The 22797-nt window shown below is 39.3% G+C and overlaps 1 protein-coding gene across 1 annotated transcript in view; it reads left to right on the forward strand.

The window, feature by feature from the left end:
• The window catches only part of LOC140172490 (complement C3-like), a 118132-nt gene that overhangs the window by 11046 nt on the left and 84289 nt on the right, over nucleotides 1-22797 (forward strand). The window contains exon 2 of the mRNA XM_072195660.1: nucleotides 22384-22553. Coding sequence (XP_072051761.1) covers nucleotides 22384-22553 — 170 coding nt within the window. The remainder of the gene's footprint in view (nucleotides 1-22383; nucleotides 22554-22797) is intronic.

The raw sequence follows: 22797 nt of genomic DNA on the forward strand, positions 1-22797 counted from the left end.
ATTCAAGAACCCTCAACCATTGCATGTTCTGCAACTTCTTTAAAGAACCAAATCCGGGAAAAAAGTGCCTCAGAGTGACAAAAGATATTCCTTTCATTCAAGAACCATCAAGGGTTCTCCTGCGAAACGAATGATGCACCCCAATTTTGTATTTTTTATGGATTTTGTGGATTTTTAATATTTAGCTGCGGGTAGCAGCTCTATAAGTCATTATATACCTCATATATAGATTCCTGTCATCTGATTGGTTGAAAGTGCAGTCATTGAATTAACTATGTCCGCAAAATGAACTATGGACCGGTCCATGGAAATGAACTATGGACCGGTCACGTGCGTCACGATCAAACTGCGCGTTTTTCCCAGCGTAAAATGATATTACGCACGCGTCAATGTTTTCACGCGCTATAATTACGCAGAAATCGCAGATTGTAATCTGTGTGCCGTTCGCATTGAAACTATTAATTTCTCTTCCCAACATCGATGCTTTTAACCAAACAGATAACAAGAATCTTAAGATTTGGTATATAAAACAAATACGCCTCGGGGCATAGTCATGGTTTTGAGATCACCTTGGGCCTATAATTTTAACCATGCCCCTCATAGCAGTCAATATTTGTATACCATGTCTCTCCTTTAGTCCGTCCGTTAGTAACAAACGCTAAAAAATGCTGTTACGTCAACATCGTTTGTCGCATGGCTATGGTATTTGGTGAGGTTGAGGGTCTATACCGGCCCCATACTGGAAAAGAATTTCGTCCCGAAATATGCTAATTAGGTCATTAAAGGGGCATTACACGATTTTCAACAATTTTCTGCATTTTTGTTATGTCCTGGTGTTGCCGGTTCATTTTATTATTTCTGATTAACGGTAATTGGGTGCGGATTAAGGTGGTTCTGGACCCATTTTGGAAGTGCTCTATTTATGTTTTAAACATATTAATTGAGTAGGGCAGAGAACACTGATCCATATGCCGTTTGTTTGAAGCTAATCGGACATACTGTTTTCATAATACATACATTTTAAATGTCTTTGTATTGTATTGTTTTTATCAATAATCAATACAGTTAATGAGCTAATATGACTTGAAAGTGCTCATTAATATGTAATTTTTGCCAATATTTTGCTAAAATCAATGCATAAATGTTCATAACATTTTTATTTAACAGAATATTGGTTTCAAACTTGGTCAAAGTGTTCCTAATGACTTCCAGATAATTTATGCATAATTAATGAGCTAGCCGCCCTAATTTGCATAATTAATTAGCATTTATGCAAATTAGCTCATTAATTATGCAAATATGCAAATGAGGGGCGGCTTCACTATATAATACATTAGAACATATTAGAAACACTTTGACCAAGTTTCAGGGCAAAAGTATGCAAAATAAAAGTACCATGAACATTTATGCATTGATTTTTAGCAAAATATTGGCAAAATTACATATTAATGAGCCTTTACAGTCCTTTTAGCTCATTAAATATATTGATTATTGATAAAAACAATAAGATAGAAAGAAAATATAATTTGATGTAGTATAGAAACCGTATGTCCGATTTGCTTCAAACAAAAGGCATATTGATCAGTGTACTTTACCCTACTCAATTAATCTGTTTAAAACATGCTCAAAGCATTTCCTTATTTTTTTTTTTTTGTGTGGATGGAAATACCCTTTCTGGCATTATTTTAAGATGCGCGCCCTCAAAGGTTAAGCTCACAGAGGGGTTACAGGTCAAAATAGGGGTCAAACTTAAACCGGCTTCAAAGACACCATAACCATGATAACTGCAAAATTGAATTCCATGTCCCGCAGCGACCGCTACGGTTACCAACGGTCCTTGTTTTTTATAAGAGTGGATACAAGTTCATACACACATTGAAATAATTTCATAGAAATCCTTGTGGAAAAAATTATAATTATCATGTGACTTGCCGGGTGACTTGTGTTGAAAATGAATGAAAATTAAAAATTTACCTCAGGAATGGAAACATTTGCGCACCTCTCCGCTCGCTCCTGCATGATCTACTCGATGATTCAATTTCACCACATGCCAGTTTTCTCGGGGTCGAGAAATAAAAATTATGGCGGATTTACCTTTTGATGGCCCCTGGGCACGGCAACATGATTGCCACCTCTGGCTCTTCGGATAGAAGACACCCCTCCTCCACAATTATAACACAAGTTTTTTTCCAAGCTGTCCCCAGAATTCCTTTACCGGGAAAAGCGCACGAAAATTTGATAAACTTGAAAATTTGCTATTTCGTCCCACTGATTTGCTGCTAAAATAACATTACCGGGACAAATGCGTGCGAAGCTCGCGATAATGCCCCGGATATCATAATGCAACTTCAATGCTAAAATGAACAGAATTGAGGACAATGTGCCCTAACTTATCGTGCCAAAGGCAGATGTATAGGCCTTTTACATAGACCCGGGCACCAGAGGAGCTGCCCTAGCACTTATATTATTTAGGATTAACTGGATTCGCATTATAGAAAGCATGGAGTTATAGGCCTAACTCTCATTTTTGAGATTCGTATTCAAGTTCAAGATGTAAAAAAAAATCACGTTCCTAGCGGCAAGTTTGCGTACAAGTTGGCAACCAGCTTATTTTGAGTCCAAGCCTTATCTGGAGTATTCTGGACCAGGAGCCACACATTTGGAAAAAACAGCTCCTGGTCCTGTGATTATCTAGTGAACCAGGAGCCATTTTTAAAGAACTAAGAGTCATTTAAACTTTAATTGTACACATTAAATACAAAACCTGTTTTAACTAATACCAGGCTCTATTTTTAAAGAAATGTAGAGCCTGATTCATATGATTTTGGTGTGGACCAGGAGCCAAAATGTTATAGACCATTGGGTAAATGGCTCCTGGGTGCCTGCTTATTTTGAAGCTTTCTGGGGTGAGGTCGGAAAAATTTCTTGAAGTAGGCCTATAGTGAATCCAGCCCATTTTGGCGACAAAATAAATTTATGGCACAAAATGTTTGCCGTACTGAAGCTGAACTGATGGAATATGGTGTAATAGTGGAATAAATTTGCGCGAAGCGCACAAAAATCATATAAAAAATCATATAAAAAATCATATAAAAAAGTTTGATCAGAAAAGTGGTAGTTCTAGTGGTAGCATGAAGAGCAACATTTTTTACTGCATGGTAAAGCGAGTCTCTCTCGCAACTATAAAGTAATGGTCGTTTTTTACTCTACTCAAAACGTGACATGAACACCAAATAGGCCTACAGCCCCAAAATGGTCTAATTTTAGCGACCCTTAGGGTAAATTGGGGTAAATGGAACGCTTAAGCAATAAATCACTTTCTGTGGTCGGGAGGGTATCCATACATGTATATAACCTTTTTTGGTTTCAATAAATAGATAATATGTTTTTACAACTTGTTTTAACAGATTAACTCCCATTTTATGCTTTGTTTCTTGTACTCAGTCCAAATACATACATGGTCATGGTGTTCCATACCCCGACAAATTGGGGGTAAATGGAACAGTGGGGTGGGTAATTGGAACAAGGGGCATTACTTGCAAGGAGCCTACATTCATAGCTATATTTACATTGAAAAGATATCAGAATATTTTATTTAACATGTATTTTGTGACTAAACAAAAGAATAAGAACAATAATTTTGTTTTCATGATTTTTTATAAACATGATAAAATACCACGTAAAAATGCACTTTCTCTTGGTACATAACGGAAAAAATGGTTTTCAGATTTAAAAAAATCAATAGGGGACCTAATCTATCATGAAATAGTTATTTCTAGTATGTAATTTCATAATATTTAAACCAATTATATTAACATGTTTATATATATTTAAGGTTAGTCAACCGTGTTCCATTTACCTCAAGTGGATCTATTGTGGGGTATGGAACACCAAACAAATTAATTAGCTAATTAGCATATTAATTTGCATAATTTCATCATTAAAGTCTGCTATCTTTTTGTTTAAAACATTAATGTTATTGTAGATAACAAACATATTGCCAATATTGTATGACAACTCTCAGCATAGTATTCAAATATTTAGGAATCAATACCCTTAAATTAGTAGGCCTATTGTTCACTGAACCGTATAGCACCACTTCATGGTCAGTGACAACCTTTGAGATTTTCTTCAACTCCAATAGACCTACCGAGTAAACCAAAATTTTGGGGTATGAAACAAAAGCCGAACGTATGGCGTTGGGGTAAATGGAACACTCGGTATGATGTTGCCCAATTTTGTTCTTGATTGAGGAAATCCTATTCTCAGCGTTCCATTTACCCCACCGTTCCATTTACCCCAATTTACCCTAACTCCGAAACAGTTTAGTCAAAGTTTAAAATGCGATCTCCAACCCTTTGCTTTCTGATGAAGATGTGTGACGTATGTTAATGTTACATTTAATATTGTTTTAAAGAAGAAATTTGTATCATCCAAACGGTTACTTTGTACATTTCAGCACATCACACCCGGGACATCTGACACATCAAAGCTCCCATATTGGGCGTCCATTCCTTTTTTAAAGGAATTTTTAAATTAATTTATGGAATGGATCGATAGGTCGATTTTTAGTCACTGAGCGATTGATCTTTGACCAATGAGGAGGTCGATTTCTGTTGTGTTGGGAAAATCGGTCTACATCATTGGTTTAAAAAGTCAATCACTTGTCGCTCTGCGAACTTGAGCGCCGACGCGTGGCTATTAGCCTATTATCACATTTATCAGCTGGCACACAAAAGTCAAAACCGAGAAAAATTAAGGCACTGCCAGCTGGCTTGCAGGACAAGCGACAAAATGTCTATGAAATCTCCAAAACGGATTCATGTCATGACATTGCCTCATATCAGGCTTGCATGACTGAAACTTGCCACCAAACAACTTGATTTGAATCCGTAAACGGGGCGAGGGTTATTTTATAGGTAAGCTTAAAACTTTTACCGGGCGAGCCTACCATGCTCTGGTTCTGGTTCTGGTTCAATACTCCAACAAAGCGGGTTCCCGCATCACGTCAGAGGTGGATGACCTGCAGTTAACTTGTAATGTCGGTGTCGTCAAAAGGTCGCGAGCCTTGATTTAAATATTTTTGAGTTCGGAGCGTCTAATGTGTGATGGGGTAAATTATTCCAATGCTTAACAGTCCAGGGGAAGAAGCTGTCTGAGTAGATGGTCGTTCTGGTTCTTGGTTGTAGAAAAGAAAATGGATGAGTGCGTTTCAGTTGTCGTGTTGGTCGGGTCAAGTATGGTTCCCAGTCGACGTCCACTAAGCCACAGTTGATTTTGTACATCATGGCGAGTCTTACTATTATCCGTCTAGTCTCCAAATCCGTCCATTGAAGGGAAGAAATCATGGATGTCACACTGGAGTCTCTTGAGTAGTCGTTAAGGCACATTCTTGCGGCCGACCGTTGAACCATGTCGAGCTGGTATTTAGCTTTTTTGGTGCTAGGGTACCACGCAGTGGTGCCGTACTCCAATTTAGGTTGAACAAGGGACAAGTAAAGTCTTGATTTTACGTCGGGGTACATGATTTGAAATTACGTCGGATAACACCCAAAGCCTTTTTGCATCCTTTTGTGACTTTACTGATGTGTGAGTTCCATTTTAAGTCACTACTAAAGGTGACACCAAGATAAGGATGGCTTTGTGTCACTTGAAGAGTGTTTCCACACAACTTATAAGGGGTGATGGAAGGTAACTTTTAGATGTAAAATGCATGGTGTAACACTTTTCTGTGTTAAAAGACATCAGCCAATCAGAGCCCCAATTGGATAAGTTGTCTAGGTCACTCTGGAAAATCTGTGTATCTTGAACAGAATTTATTTCCCGATAAATGAGAGCGTCGTGCGCAAAAAGGCGGATCTTAGTGCCATTTGCGGCATCCTCAAACATGTTGTTGATGTAAATTAGGAAACACAGAGGACCAATGACGGTGCCTTGAGGCACACTAGACGTGACATCAACAGCAGAGGATAATTTTCCATCAAGAGTAACACGTTGCTTCCTTTTGGTAAGGAAAGTATTTATCCAACCAAGTTCCTTCCCTCTTATACCGTAGTGATGAATTTTCCTAAGCAGACGAGTATGCGGAACGCGGTCGAACGCTTTTGAAAAGTCAAGTAAAACAGCGTCGACTTGCTTATTTTTTTCAAAAGAATTTGCGATGTCACTGATTGTTGTGACTAGTTGAGTGTCACACCCCCCCTTCTCTTTCTAAAACCATGTTGGGCGTTAGCGAGAATATTGTAATGATCCAAATGTGACATGATGTTACTGGTAAGAATGTGCTCCAAAATCTTACAACAGATTGAAGTCAAAGCAATAGGTCTGTAGTTACTAGGTGAGCTTTTGCTACCTTTTTTGTAAATAGGTGTTATGTGGGACATGAGCCAGTCTGTTGGTAGCTGGCCTGTATTTAGGCTCTGGTTGAATATAGCAGCCAGAATGGGAGCCAAAGGCTCTGCACACTCCTTCAAAATTCTAGCTGGGAGTTTGTCCGGTCCTGGGGACTTGTTTGGTTGAAGGTCTGAAAGGAGTTTTTACCCCTCTGACGTGACTGTAATGGGTGGCATCTCGGGAAAGGTGTCCCAGATTCAGTTGGGATGTTTGTAGTGTCCTCATGTGTGTAGACTGATTTGAAATACTCGCTTAGTATTTCCGCTTTTGTCTGGCTGTTATCAGTTGTATTTGAACCATGTATAAGTGGTGGAATACCTCCGTTGTCTATCCTCTTAGACTTCACTATCTTCCAGAAGTTTTTTGTGTTTTGATGCAAATTATCAGTCATATTGTTGTTAATGTAATCTCCCTGTGCATGTCTGAGTTCTTTCTTGTAGTTAGCTCTGTAGGTTTTGAAAGCTATTTCATCTTGTTCAGAATTTGATTTCTTTTGCTTATTGTAAAGCCTTTGAAGTTTACGATTCATTCGTTTGAGTCTGTTGTTGTACCAAGGCAAATTATGTCTGCTAGATGATAATTTAGTTGGAATGTAATTATCCATTAAAGCAGTAATTTTTTCTGATAAAAGAGTCCAGTTTTGTTGGACTGAGTTTTTGTGTAAATTTTGGATCAGAGATTCCCCAAAAATCTCCAGGTCTTGGCAAAGGGATGGCAAATCGCCCTTGGAGTACTGAAAAATCTTGCGTCTGGGTTGGCGCTTTTTACAGGGTTTCACATCACACATGACCTTAACTACCTCGTGATCACTGAGTCCGGGCAATGTGACAATTTGAGTGACAAGAGTGGGGTTTGTGGTAAGGAATAAGTCTAGAGTGCTTTTACCACGTGTGGGAACCCTCACTGTTTGTGTAAGATGATAATTAGTACACAAATCCAGGAAGTAGGAACATTGTTTCGAAATGAGCCACCAGGCTTGACAGAGTGATTTTCCCAGTCAATATCTTTCATGTTGAAGTCACCACTCAACCAAAATGAACAATTGGTACTGTAGTTTGTATGAAGTTTGGAAATTGATTTATCAAGTTCATGTAAGGAGTCCATAGACGTATCAGGATTATAATATGCACAGACGTAGATAACAGAGTTCTTACCAAGGTCGAGCTTGATCCATAACAGTTCAGCATCGACTGTTAGATCATCTAAAAGCTGGGCTGGCATGTTTTTAACTGCCACCAAAACACCACCATAACCATCATGGCGGTCTTTGCGGAAAACTTGGTAGTTTCCGGAAGATTTCACAGGTTTTGATATCTGGGTTAAGCCACGTCTCTGTGCCTATAATAATGTCAGGTTGCTCGGTGTCTATGAGAGCCTGTATCTCAGGTACCTTACGTTTCAGGCTCTGGAAGTTTATGTTTAGTAGGGTTAAACCAAAAGTTTGTTTGCTGTTATGTGATTTAGCTCTCCCATGCATTGCTGTATCTGTTTTATTGGCTTGGTTTTGTAACACAGGTCTGGGGATCGTGGGTACACGGTCACCCGTTTTGCTGACTTGGTTGAGTAACACAGAACTGGTGATCTGGTGAACAGGATCACCCGTTTTATTGACTTGGTTGAGTAACACAGGTCTGGTGATCTGGGGTACAGGATCACCATTAGGTTTTTTCATGTAAATAATTGAACCACCATGGTGTTTTGTGGTGGGTGGGGCATCACCACTACTCATGTTGTTGCACGTTGGGTGATTTGTGGGCGCCCTTTTTGTTTTGATGTTTTGTTTCTTTCCGGACGAGCTGGGTTTTTTTTTACGAGGCGTTGTATCATTTGACTTCATGATACTACCTATGAATGAGTCACCAAGTATTTCATATAAATTAGTACATTCAATATGAGTGAAATTGAAGAATGAATCATTAAAATTTACCACATCACATGCAGGGCACAGCCATGCAAAGTCACCTACTTGTGTGAGAGTGTTGTATTCATCATCACTTACATCACCACATTGAGTATGAGTCCATTTACCACAACCATCACAACTAAGTGCACGCTGGTTGTCTAAAACTTCGTTGCCACAACAAGTGCATGGAAATTTGGGTTTTTTCGTACGCTTACCTCTCCTGCTTCGGGACAGGGGCCCAGGGTGTGGGTGGATATCGCCACACAAACCCAGCAAAGTGAATAAGTTTGAAGTTGAAATGATGCTTTGGTTCTTTCCCGGTCTCCGCACTCCGTGCATCCGCGGGTATTCATGCTCGTCGAAAATTTCGCTAAATAGGGGGTGTTTTCAGATGAAGAACGCGATTCAAAAACACACAAAAAGGGGTGTTTTGTCAAACCATGTGTTCGCGAAATAGAAAAAAAAAAGGAAAAATTAATAGAGCAGCCTACGCGTTTCTGCCAGAAAAGGGTGTATTAGAAATATAGTTCCTGTTTTAGCAAAAATAGGGGTTTTGTCGAAGGGCAAATAATTCGCGAAATCGCTGAAAAAGGGGTGTTTTTCCCCTAAAAACTTCGCGAAATGAGATGCAAAATGGGGTGTTTTGAAAGTTCACCGACAAGCATGAATACCCGCGGATGCACGGAGTGCGGGGACCGGGGGTTCTTTATGTCAGGTTGGAAATTAATAAACATGGAGGGGAACAAACCCCTACTTGCAAGAAGATGAGTGTGAAGTTTACAAGATGTATACAAAAGAGTAGCATGGTCAAATTGATCGCTGTTAACAACATTGCTGATAACATTTCTTACGTCAGGGAAAATACATGAAGACCCAGAGAATAAGTGGTTGGATCCTACCTTACAATTCAGGCCCGAGTTGTAAACATGATGACCCTCGTCCCGCTCAATCCAGATGGAGAGCAGGAGTGTTGAGATGGTGAACAAAGAACGTAGCGAATGCATTACTCCAGAGTATGAGTCCTAAGAATAAGAAAATAAATCAAGTCGGGAGATACAAGATGGCGTCAGGTGTCTTGGTACAGGTGGGTGGGGTCTTTAAAGATGGCGTCCCGTTGGTTTCGAAGCAATGGTCAGATGTACACAGCATAAAGTCCAAGGTTAAAAACACACAAAAACACGCAGAAAATCACAGAAAATCGTTGACAGGACTGCTGGAGTCTTGGTGAAACCGATGGAAGTGGTTTAATGACCTCAGTGATAACAATTTTCAAGAACAATGTAGTAGAAAAATGAATTTTCATTCCAATGAATCTCCAATGGTGTCCGTAGTCAACCAACGTAGGATACACAGGTACACGGGTGCGAGAAATATAAGTTAAAATTCAAGGTTAAAATTGTAAAAATTCTTAAAAACACCAAAACTTTATTGAGAAGGTTAAAATGTAACATATATAACGCGGATTGGTGCGGATGGTAACTAAAAGTCGAAAAATAAAGGTGATTTAAAATCAGCGGAGGCTCCGCGAAATTTTTCACGTCTTCACCGTCTCGCGGTCAGAGGTCACTCTGTGATGCTACATGCTACATTAGGGTTGGGCGAATCACCATTATTTTTTTGAAACAAGTTGTTTCCATGGCCAAATTTGCCGTAGAACACGAATGTGCCAAAATGTTTGACCTCCGATGACGCTTTGACCCTGTACTATTCAAAAATTCAAAATGGCTGCCAAAATAGTATCTTTTTGCTTGTTTGTGGCATATTTTAATAGATAAAGAGCTTCAATATGTCTTTTTATATGTTTTTTGGGTTGAGAAACACAAATTTGACACTTTTGAGATGATTATCTGTACCTTGTACAAGTTCAGTTGCCAGAAAATTCAAAATGGCCGCCAAAATGACGTCATTTTCCTTGTAATAGCATATTTTGATAGATACGTGGCTTCAAATAAATCTTTTTCAATGTTTTTTGATTTGGGAGCACAACATTGACACTTATAAGAAGAATTGGAGTACCCTGTAGGAGTTATCAGTTGACAGAAATTCAAAATGGCTGCCAAAATGACATCATTTTCTTGTATTAGCATATTTTGACAGAAACATGGCTACAAATAATGTATTTATCTATGTTTTGATGTTTGGGAACACAAATTAGACACTTTTAACTTAATTAGCAGTTACCATATACGAATTGTGAGTTGCCAGCATTGAATATCATCCAACTTGAAGAAAACTGCTGAAAACTACTTCTCTAAGGAGTAGAAATATAGTCTACATATGTGTTTACATAGCATTTCATTGCATTTTGTAACGTCTAGTAACTGTGAGCAACCTACATTTCGTATTTTACACTCTGATATTTTTCAACAAAGCATCAATATCTACTGACAAGTTTGATTCTCGTTTCACAACATTTTGAATGGATTGTCATAGTTCTTTACACAGGAATTTCACTATCTTCAAATCTATCGTCGACTTTCATTTGTCGGATTTGGTGAATATCTGAGCTACTGTAACCCGAAGATGGCAAAATTTGCAAAGCAGTTCTTTTTCAGTTAAGTGTGCAAGGATATTGATAGAATCCTGTGTCACAGGGACTTGATGGCGCTTACATGCATCTAGACTAGAAGTTTCATGGTTCTAGCAGGTTTCTTCCTTTTCAGTTCTACTTTCTTCACTAGAGTTAGTCGCTTTGATATTTTAACCGTCTGCAGGTAATGACCCTGTCTCCTTAACATATGAAACACTGATGTCAGAACTTCTTGCCCAATTCCATTTTTGGCATTTTTCAGCTGGTCCACCACCACCAGCCGATTCGTTGTGACAATGTTTTTACGAGAATGGGTTTGAACTGACGTGGATCCACCACTTGCTACCACAATGCACCGATCAGGCATCTGATGAAGTCTTCAGAAATATTAAACAGAAAATTTGGAGTTCAGAAGCTGCTAAACATAACTGCTAGAGAGAAAGTGTTCACCTCACCTGGATCTTGTGTCTACACATTGGCCCTTATTGCACTGCATATCCCTTTACAATGAATACACTTCATGGCAGGAGACACAAGGTATCAGCCATACTGGCTTCAAAGGGTTCACAGCAAATAGATTTGGTAGGATTGTTAAGATTGCAAAGGAGTTCTTGTGTTGTCAGCAATCAATCATAGACTAGACGTCTTTGATGCTTTCGTTGATATCAGGTTTTGGGAGTGTCCACGTACATTTGTTTACTTGTTTACCTAGGTTGGTCCGTGAGGGACACATGCTAATCCATGGGAAATCCATAGAACGTTCCAAGCTCATACAATAAAAATGCACAAGCCTGGACAAGTAAGGCCAGTAGGCTAATAAGATGCATGCTGGCCCAGATAGCTTTGATAAACAAAGCAAGAAATGGATGAAAATAGCAAGGAAAAGGAGAAAGGTGAGAAGGCCACTCTCAAACACAATTGTACAGTTTTACTCTTAGCCCCTACTTCGTGAGAAAGGAAATTAGAATTTCAATCTCAAGCCCCGATGCAAAGGCTTAAAGAACAGAACGATCATTGGTTTGCATTGTAGCAAGTGGTGAAATTTTCGTGCGAAGAACTGAGAAAGTTCATTCAAAATGCTGTGAAACCAGAATCAAACTTGTCAGCAGATATTGATGCTTTGTTTAAAATTATGCTAGTGTAATACAAAAGGTTGCTCACAGTTATTAGAAATTAAAATTGCGATGATATACCTTAATAGAGAAACTTGTAGATTTCAGCAGTTTTCTATTCAGTGATGACAACACATAATTTGTATATTGTACTGATAATTATGTAAAAGTGTCTATTTTGTATTCTCCTACATCAAAACATGAATAAGGACATACTTGTAGCCAAGTATCTGTCAAAATATTCTATTACAAGCAAAATGACGTCATTTGGCAGCCATTTTGAATTTCTGTCCACTGATAACTCGTACAGGGTACTCCAAATCTTCTTATAAGTGTCAAAGTTGTGCTACCAAATCCAAATACATAAAAAAAGACATATTTGAAGCCATGTGTTTATTGAAATATGCTATTACAAGGAAAATGAGGTCATTTTGGCGGCCATTTTGAATTTTTGGCGACTGAACTTGTAGAGGGTACAGATAATCATCTCAAAAGTGTCAAATTTGTGTTCCTCAACCCCCAAAACATATAAAAAGGCATATTGAAGCTATGTATCTATTAAAATATGTCACAAACACACAAAAAGATGTTATTTTGGCAGCCATTTTGAATTTTTGAATAGTACAGGGGTCAAACGTCATCGGAGGTCAAACATTTTGGCAGATTTGTATTCTATGGCAAATTTGGCCATAGAAACAACTTGTTTTAAATTAGTTTTGTAAAAAAAGTTCAGATTCACCCAACCCTAGCTACATAGGTACGGCGTATCGCTAATTCTACAAAATCGGGTGCCAATCCACTGTAAAAATTGAAAAAATAAAAGTTGTTCAAAAAGACCTGCTTTTTGTGTTTTGTAAGAGTAAATGTATCACTACTTTCATATGTAAAAGATTGCCAACACCACTTGCATATTTTTCTTTCAGGAGGTCATGATGTTTTTTCTCAATGTAATGATTACTGTAATGTAGGTATGCTAGGGGCCGGTATGCCAGGCAAACACATTTGCTAGTCAGCCAAATTCGCCGAAAATGTCAATGCATTTTTACATAGAAATTTAAAAGGAAACCTACATGAATATGTTTTCTATACTTCACTTGACCCAAATACATGATTTTTTATGGTGATAAGACACTCGCTTATGGAATTTTAGAGGGATTTTGATAGCAGTTCCATTAAAAAAAGCTGCTATCATAATGAGACAAAAGATCTAGAAACACCCCGAAATGCCGCTTTTGGGGAATTTTGCTAGCTGAATCTTTTTTGACATTGTTTGATGAAAGTCAATCTTTGACAAGATGTAACTTTGCTACGGAAAGTGCTATGAACAAAGGGTTTTCAGTTTTGGCTTTGTTTACTCAAGGGCTTTAATTTGATATATAAAATGATGCAGTTTGATGGCAAATTTGAATTCACCTAGCATACCTATGTAATGTGAGCTACGTTACCGGTTACAAAATGGGCTGGTTTTACTCAATCCAAGGTCATAAAAAGCAAATTCAAGATCACTTGAGTGAAATGTAAACCCGAATTCAACATTTCATAGAAGTTTTATAGATGCGTAAATGAGTGTGTAACGTAGCTCACAGTAACGTAGATCACGGGTTTTGAATGTTTTTGATGTGATTTGCGAATGTTAGAACGGAATATCGTTATGTCGGTTAATTTTAATATAATTGGGGAGTTATGTAAGCTATCCACCAGTGGAGCTTCTGCGACCCCTACGCAGAACTTCCGATAGTGGATTATCTGCGCACGGTGGACGCAAGGAATCCACAGTCGGATTTTCTGCGCACGTGCACTAATAATCCCCTCCGTATACAGTTCCGGTGGAGTAATTCTGCGCACGGTCGCAGGGAATCCACTGACGGATTTTTCGGCGCACGCGCGCTGAAACTCCCTCCGTATATAGTTCGGTGGAGTAATTCTGCGCGCGATCGCAGGGAATCCACTGACGGATTTTTCGGCGACGCGCGCTGAAACTCCCTCCGTATATAGTTCTGGTGGATTAATTCTGCGCGCGGTCGCAGGGAATCCACGACGGATTTTTTTGGCGGCGACGCGTGCGCAGAAACTCCCTCCGTATATAGCTCCGGTGGAGTAATTCTGCGCTCGGTCGCAGGGAATCCACGGACGGATTTTCGGCGCACGATTCTTTGTTATGATTTAATATTAAGTAATATTATTTAGGCCTATATGTTTAGAGTCAGTTCTGCGCATCAAGTATCATGTTTAAAAAACATGTTTAAAAAAATAACTTTGAAAGTAAGAAATTATATATATATATATTTAGAGTCAGAACGGTGGAGTATTTCTGCGCACGGTCGCAGGGAATCCACAGTCGGATTTTGCGCAAGACGTCTTGCCAAATTCCCCTCCGTATATAGCTCAGGTGGTGTAATTCTGCGCACGGTCGCAGGGAATCCACGGACGGATTTTCGCGCATACGATTCTTTGTTATGATTTAATATTATTATGGTAGAAAGTAAGTAATATTATTTAGGCCTATATGTTTAGAGTCAGTTCTGCGCATCAAGTATCATGTTTAAAAAACATGTTTAAAAAAATAACTTTGAAAGTAAGAAATATTATATATATATTTAGAGTCAGAACGGTGGAGTATTTCTGCGCACGGTCGCAGGTAATCCGCAGTCGGACGGCGCACGAGCGCAGAAACTCCACTCCGTATATAGCTCCGGTGGAGTAATTCTGCGCACGGTCGCAGGGAATCCACTGACGGATTTTTCGGCGACGCGTGCGCTGAAACTCCCTCCGTATATAGTTCGGTGGAGTAATTCTGCGCACGGTCGCAGGGAATCCACTGACGGATTTTTTCGGCGACGCGCGCTGAAACTCCCTCCGTATATAGTTCGTGGAGTAATTCTGCGCGACGGTCGCAGGGAATCCACTGACGGATTTTTTTGGCGACGTGCGCAGAAACTCCCTCCGTATATAGCTCCGGTGGAGTAATTCTGCGCGACGGTCGCAGGGAATCCACGGACGGATTTTCGGCGCGATTCTTTGTTATGATTTAATATTAAGTAATATTATTTAGGCCTATATGTTTAGAGTCAGTTCTATGATCAAGTATCATGTTTAAAAAAAAAGTAAGAAAAATTATATATATATATATTTAGAGTCAGAACGGTGGAGTATTTCTGCAAGACGATCGCAGGGAATCCATGAGTCGGACTTTTCGGCGACGCGTCGCAGAAACTCCCCTCCGTATATAGCTCCGTGGAGTAATTCTCGACGGTCGCAGGGAATCCACTGACGGATTTTCGGCGCACGCGTCTTTGTTATGATTTAATATTATTATGGTAGAAAGTAAGTAATATTATTTAGGCCTATATGTTTAGAGTCAGTTCTATGCATCAAGTATCATGTTTAAAAACATGTTTAAAAAAATAACTTTGAAAGTAAGAAATATTATATATATATTTAGAGTCAGAACGGTGGAGTATTTCTGCGCACGGTCGCAGGTAATCCGCAGTCGGACGGCGCACGAGCGCAGAAACTCCACTCCGTATATAGCTCCGGTGGAGTAATTCTGCGCACGGTCGCAGGGAATCCACTGACGGATTTTCGGCGCACGTGCGCTGAACCTCCCCTCCGTATATAGTTCCGGTGGAGTAATTCTGCGCGACGGTCGCAGGGAATCCACTGATGGATTTTTCGGCGCGCGACGTGCGCAGAAACTCCCTCCGTATATAGCTAGCCCGTGGAGTAATTCTGCGCCGACGGTCGCAGGGAATCCACGGACGGATTTTCGCGCATACGATTCTTTGTTATGATTTAATATTAAGTAATATTATTTAGGCCTATATGTTTAGAGTCAGTTCTATGCATCAAGTATCATGTTTAAAAAACATGTTTAAAAAAAAAAGTAAGAAAAATTATATATATATATATTTAGAGTCAGAACGGTGGAGTATTTCTGCAAGACGGTCGCAGGGAATCCATGAGTCGGACTTTCGGCGACGTATGCAGAAACTCCCCTCCGTATATAGCTCGGTGGAGTAATTCTGCGACGGTCGCAGGGAATCCACTGACGGATTTTCGGCGCACGAATTAATCATCTCATGAATTGTTATGATTTAATATTATTAAATGGTATAAAGTAAGAAATATTATTTAGGGCTATACGGAGGGGATTTTCAGTGAACGCTGCGCAGAAAATCCGACTGTGGATTCCTTGCGTCCATCGTGCGCAGATAATCCACTATCGGAAGTTCTGCGTAGGGGTCGCAGAAGCTCCACTGGTGGATCATGTACATACATGAATTGGGGTTCGACCACTGGTAGCTTTCACATATTATTAGGAAGTACATGCAATACAAGTGCATACTATAGAATCCTGGTAACGTAGCTCACCAATCTTAACATGGTCGGTCGAAATTTCAATGTTGACAACATTTCTATGCCAAAAATGCCACAGCATCACGATTTTTACTGTGATTTTTAAAAACCTATGAGTGTTTCCTTTCAAAAACCGCAAATTACATTGATACCTCTGTTTTACTTCTTTCTAATAACGTGTGTTAAAAAGGGGTAACGTAGCTCACAGCGTTTTGGTGGAAAGTGCAATTTATTTTAGAATTCACTAAAAAATAATGTTGATAATCTAATTAAAAAACAACAAATATGTAAAGAAATCGCATTTATTCAAAGAAAATATTCAGGGTTAGATGTGACACTTGAGCAGTGGAAACGCATTTTTAGCGATTTTTGACCCTTTGCAAGGGTTAACCCTAACAGAACTAGGACTCACTAAAGCTCACTATTAAAAACGCTCTGCGTGCATGCATTCCACGGGACTTGATGACGCAATCAGACCAAGTCATGTATACCAAGGGAATCGTTGGCCGGGCCAACGCCACCTGTGTAGCTACATGCTGGGGATCTTCTGCGTGGCATGCGAGGGGTCCCAGGTTCGAATCCCGGGGGTGCCAAGTGACTTTCTTCTTCATCTTCTCTCCTTTTTCGCTCCTTCTTTCCCTTCCGATAGCACAAAAACCACGGGTAGGGTTAGGGTTAATCAGGCTGAAGAAAGTATTTAAAGTATGGAAAACTATATATGTCCGTGTAGATCTCGTTAAGTTCTACCAGCAGTTTTTGTGGACCAAAGAATGGAAAAAAAGGCTATTGGCACCGGATTTTGTAGAATGAGCGGTATATAGGACTGGCAAGCGAGTCTAGGCGAGCCGAGGGTTTAAGTATTTTCATGATTTTCATGCCATGATGCAGCATGTTTCTTCTGCTTCTGGTGGTAACTTACTGCAATCTCCTCAATCGTGGGATTTAATATAAATGCATACATGTAGATAGTACAAGGAACTTATACGATGTCCTCATTCACAAATTGATACTATCTGTCCATCGTATTGCCGTACGCGTACGGCAGTGTGGTGAAGGAATATTACACAGTCAAGAATAGGCTCCATCATTTTTTTGTTCTGATCCCTCCCAGTCTCCCAAAACATCAAAAGCGTTGCACATTTACTTACCGTACTTAAGACTGTCCTTTTCATATAACGCAGACAAAGAAGGGCCAAGCTACCTAGAAATGGTCAAATTTTGGCAAGAAATATCTCGGTGTAATCCTATGTAAGTCCCATATCACATCGTTATCGGTGATCGTGATTTTTTTCTGAAGTTTGGCTGGTAACCACTAGCGTCATGCACGTGATGTGACACAGCTAAAATAATCGACCGGAAATAGGGGATCATTAAAACGTCAACAAATTTCAAAACACAGAAAGCAGTAAACTTAATGGCGAGCGGTCCGAATTTTGAGCCATACAAGTTTACGTGGTGAACTAATAAATGCAGGCGCGACTGAGCAGACGACGATTAGTTTTATATACGTACATAAAGTACATGGGTAAGCTTTAGCCTTGCCGCCTTTTTATAGCTAAAGTTGGTTTTTTTTAACTTCCGTGGTCCGGGTACGCGCTGGTGAATTGCGATCGCGTAGAAGTGACAAGGTCGCCTACTACGCGCCGCGCCGAACTTCGGACCAATGGGTCAGCCGGCTTGTTGTCAAGTGCATTGATCAGCCAATCAGCGTGATTGTTTATTGCTTTTGCGTTTACGCTCGTGTACGCGATACGCACATGCACGACCACGAAGGTTTAAAAAAACCTTTAAAATAATTAATAGTTTCTTGATCATGCGAGCTCAACAGGCACGCAATGACAATTGTGTCGGCGTACAACGCCTACCACACACGCTTTGGGTAGCGCTGCATTTCCCGTGCGTGCACAATTGATCGTGCTATCATGTCATTCCACTAAAATTTAAATTCATTCTATACAGACATTAATAATTTGTTATTTTTATATGATACAATATTTCAGCTTTAATATATTCTGACAACACAATACATGGGAGTGAGAGTTAATTATTATTGTTTATGAAAGTTGAAAGTTAAAATGTCCCTGTGGTTGCCGTCACTCGTTCGATTGCTCGGACAGTCATGATCAGTATACTGACATGGCGACTACTTCATAACTAAGAAGTTATTTGCTCATAATTAAATATTCCAATATTATTAGCTATTATTGACCATGCAACATCCCACTGTATCTGCCATGGCCCATGCATGTCTGCTGACCGGGGTCTGCTGAAGTAAACAACACATGGACAGCGTCGCTTCGAACACTTGTCAATTGTCATGCAAGGCCTTCTGTCGAAGGTGAACATTTTACATCCATAGATTCACAACTTGGAAATATTTCCTGATGTCAGATCAAAGTATTTTTATCCTGAATTTCCTTAGTGTACAAAAATGTAGGCCATCACATCAGGTTTTATGATCATGATGATCGAAAGTGCAAAAAATAGCCTGACATCATCTTCCAAGCACTGTATACTTGAAGTCTCACTTGCGCACATGTGTGGATCCGTCTCTTACACAGATTATTTAGTGTCAGAAAGTTGGTTGGTTTTCAAAATTCTACCAAAATGTTGAATTGTGAATGATTAAAAGAAGCGCTTTGGGGATCTGAAAGGTCTAAACAAGTCATTGCCAGGTGCTACGCCATCTCATTAAAAAACATTTCTACCCGCGCCTGGTATTTATAGGAATATAGTGCTTGATGATTTTATACAGTATTTCAATGGGCCTGGTTCCCGGCAGCATGCACTTATGTAAGCTTACGTTCTTCACAGCTTCACGCCCCTCACTGCTGTGATGTAGACTTTCAGCACAAAAATCCAACTAACCTTGAATTTTCGATGTGTGACACACGTCACACATGATCTTCATCAGAAGAAGTCTAGACCTAGGATGTTGTGATGGACTTGGCATGCTTAGCCTACCTCCGTCAGGCCCTATCATGCGGGCGTCCTACTTTACCCACAGTCCTGTTCGTTTTTACCCGTAATCCAGAAGCGGCTGCAGGGGCTCGGTTTGGACGCGAATCACCGAATCGATTCGCGCCGTGATTTGCCTGACTTGGTACATAGGCGAATCAAAGTTGATTCGCGTAGAAGAAAGAAGAAGAAAACAAAAATAATCAAGAGAAATGCAAGAAACATAAAAGAAAAAAAAAAAAAAAAAAAAAAAAAAAAAAAGAAAAGAAAGAAACCAAGAGAAAGGAAATAAAAATTTACATAAACAAACCATTAATTGCTCACCACCGGGAAATCACCTAGCGATTTAAACAGGAGTAGTACGGTGATGGGGAATCCCCCAAAACTGGCCATTTAAACCCAACAAATTTGATAAATCGTCATTTTTATATTGCGCATTATATATCAATTTTGGTCATGTAGGCCAGGATGACTCGGCTAGCTAATGGTACTCGTTTAACATGCATGTGGTCAAATCTTTTATTTATGGCCATGTGTTTTGAACTCGCCACCCTTAGCGTTACATCACAAATATTTTGAATTTTTACACCAATCAAGTTTCAAATTAGAATATCTCCACAACTATCAACCCTAAACTAGCAAAAGTATACATTTTTGGAAAGCTGAAGGCAAAAGCAATTTATACACATTTCAACTCATTGTACAGGGTGACCTTGAAGTTATACAGGGTGACCTTGAAGTTATACAGGGTGGAATAAAAAAAAAATCCAAATAAAAAATGGGTCACTTAATGCATTGCTTATTACTAACTTGCAGTTATAAACTGAAAGTAAACAACATTGATTTGGTTAGAGGTTAGGGAGAGCCTACTGACTTTGGAAGAAAAAAAATCACAGCTGTTTGGTAATCTCGGAATACAGGGTGTCCCAAAATATGTTCAAATTTTTTTACAATTCAACATATTTTGAACTGAAACATTTTACCCCTAACCCATACAAAAAAAAGTAAGTCCATATTTAGATTCCTCATCAAATTTCCTCTCAGAAAATGTAAACTTTGACTATGATAGGATAAGTAATTAAAAATTTACAGCAACTTTTAGATTTAGAAGACATCCGCATTGCTTACTACAGTGTTTAATATGAAAACGGGTAGTTTTGTACATAAAAGTTTGCATTTTATAGACTAAACCAATCATAAAGAGTTCAAAATGATTAAAAACAATTAGCAGACTTAATAATCTTTCAAAAGAGCTCTTAACCATGTCTGTAGCCCATATGGATGCAAAGATATGATCAGTTGATTCGCGCACACACAAAATCTTTATTTCCCATAGACTTTGCACATACCGCCACCGCCTCATCCGCCACCGCCTCATCAACCACCTCGGTCATTCTGAACTCAAACAACTCTAACTCCACTATCTTAGCTGATAAACAATTCTCCTTTGGAGGTCTGTTAGGGCACTCATTTAGCTACAAAATGACACCAAACACACTTCAATACCTTTTGTTTAAGCAGAGATATAACAATTTGAACGAGTCTTGATTTGGAAAAGCGTAACAAAACCACCATTTTTGGGTGGCGAGTTCAAAACGCGTGGCCTTATTGAGAACACCTTTTCAATGCCCAAAACTGATCCATTTAATGTACTATAGTATTGGACCAGCATGCCAGGTTTTGCGTTCAAAAACTCATCTCTTTTTCCTCAATGAATATTATTCTAGTAAGAAGTATGTAATGTGTATTAATGATCGATGACGTTTGAGCCTGGCGTTTGAGATGATGCTGGACTGACCGTATAGGCCTATACTCTAATATCAAGTCATGTTTAAATCTAAATTGAAACAAACTTCAAAGGTTTGATATGAACCTTTTACTAGCTGCATCCTTTGGCTTTGTGTGGCCATCAGTCGGGGTGACCTTGGGTGGGGTGGGTTTTTTTTTTAGTCCCAATTTGTAGTGACATCACACTGCTCTGTATGTTTAACATACCACATTTTACGAATTACTCTTATCATACAATGTATTCTTCATGCACATTAGTACCCCCCATATGGGCCCTCCCATATACCCGAAGCGGGGCAAAAATTGATGAATCATTATTTTTATATTATGCAATATCAATTTCGGGTCATGTAGGCCATGTTATTAGGCTAAAAAAAAATTTGAAAAATGTCTCTCATGTACAAAAGTATAGGAAACTGAAAATTTAAAACCACTTTTTTAGGATGAAGGAAGCACTTTTTCAAAAAAGTCTAAACAGGTTTTTATGCAAAAAATGTCTCTTTTGGGGTGCTAAATCTACTAAAATCGCCTGGGCTTAGGTACCTAATTTGCATATTTTTGATTTAATTTGCATATTGAAGATTTTGAACATTTCTGGATATATATTTCTTGAAATATTGGTCATGAATTTTATGAAATGGAGGCTCCAAATAAGGCTCAGATTGCACCAGAGAGCATCTAGAACCCCAGAGCTTCCAGGGCCCTTAGGCGGGCCCTGGACCCCGGCCGTACAGACTTCACGCTACTCTCTCGTCATGTGCGCTTTGCGCACATTCAATATTTTAATAGTTTACACAGAAGTTGATTTGCAAGAATCAAATGATTCCTGCAAATTTTTTCTGCAAGAATCAAGATTGATTCTCGCACTGTGAAACGAAATTCTGACCCTGTACAAGGCCTAGATGCATCTTCCTTTGGCATTCCTGGCAAGATATTGTCCTCGGTTTTGTTCATTTTAGCATTGAAATTGAAATTTTTTGGCGCGCTTCGCACACATTTGTTCTTTTAGTAGCAGGTCAGTGGGGTGATTTGGCAATTTTACCCCCTGGCCCGGTGACATCCCACTTTGAATTTTAGCATTGAAAATTGAAATATCAAATTTTTGCACGCTACATGCGCACTGTATCTAATTTTCAGGCGCTTTTCCCAGAATATTTGCAAAGTTTACTAGCCTTCTCTAAACCAGTTTTCTGATATTTGGAACCTAAAACCTGAAAGCCTGAAAATGCAGTAGGCCTACTTACCCAACATCCCTGCACCCACCTTGGTACTGAGAAACCCCCTGAGATATCATTAATTATATTCTTCTGACATTTCTTGTTTGACTTACTTTATTGTTACAGCTCAAAATACTACTTCATATCAGCACCCAATGTGATCCGTGTTGGTGTGAATGAAACCATTGTCATCAATACTTTGAATGCTAACATACCAGTTACATGTACAGTTGAGCTTCAGGACTACCCAGCAAAGTTAAAAACGTATGCTTCACAGACTGTTAATGTCAATCAAAGTAAGTGATTTGTACAGTATGAAGTTGCTTCTGGAGTGGGGGGAGTGAAGGAATGTCCAAAATGTGATCTCCCCCCCCCAAAAAAATAAACCAAAACAAATCGCTTAATTGCAAAAAGTGGACTTCAAAAAAGTGGACAAAATAGTCAACCAGACCCCAATTGTGGCAACTTTTGACAAATTTGAGAACATTCTTTGTGTGAGAAGAGAGAGAGAGAGCTGTAAGGGCCGTATTAGCGGTTTTA

Source organism: Amphiura filiformis, chromosome 1 (genome assembly GCF_039555335.1).
Source record: "Amphiura filiformis chromosome 1, Afil_fr2py, whole genome shotgun sequence".
Lineage (NCBI taxonomy): Eukaryota > Metazoa > Echinodermata > Ophiuroidea > Amphilepidida > Amphiuridae > Amphiura > Amphiura filiformis.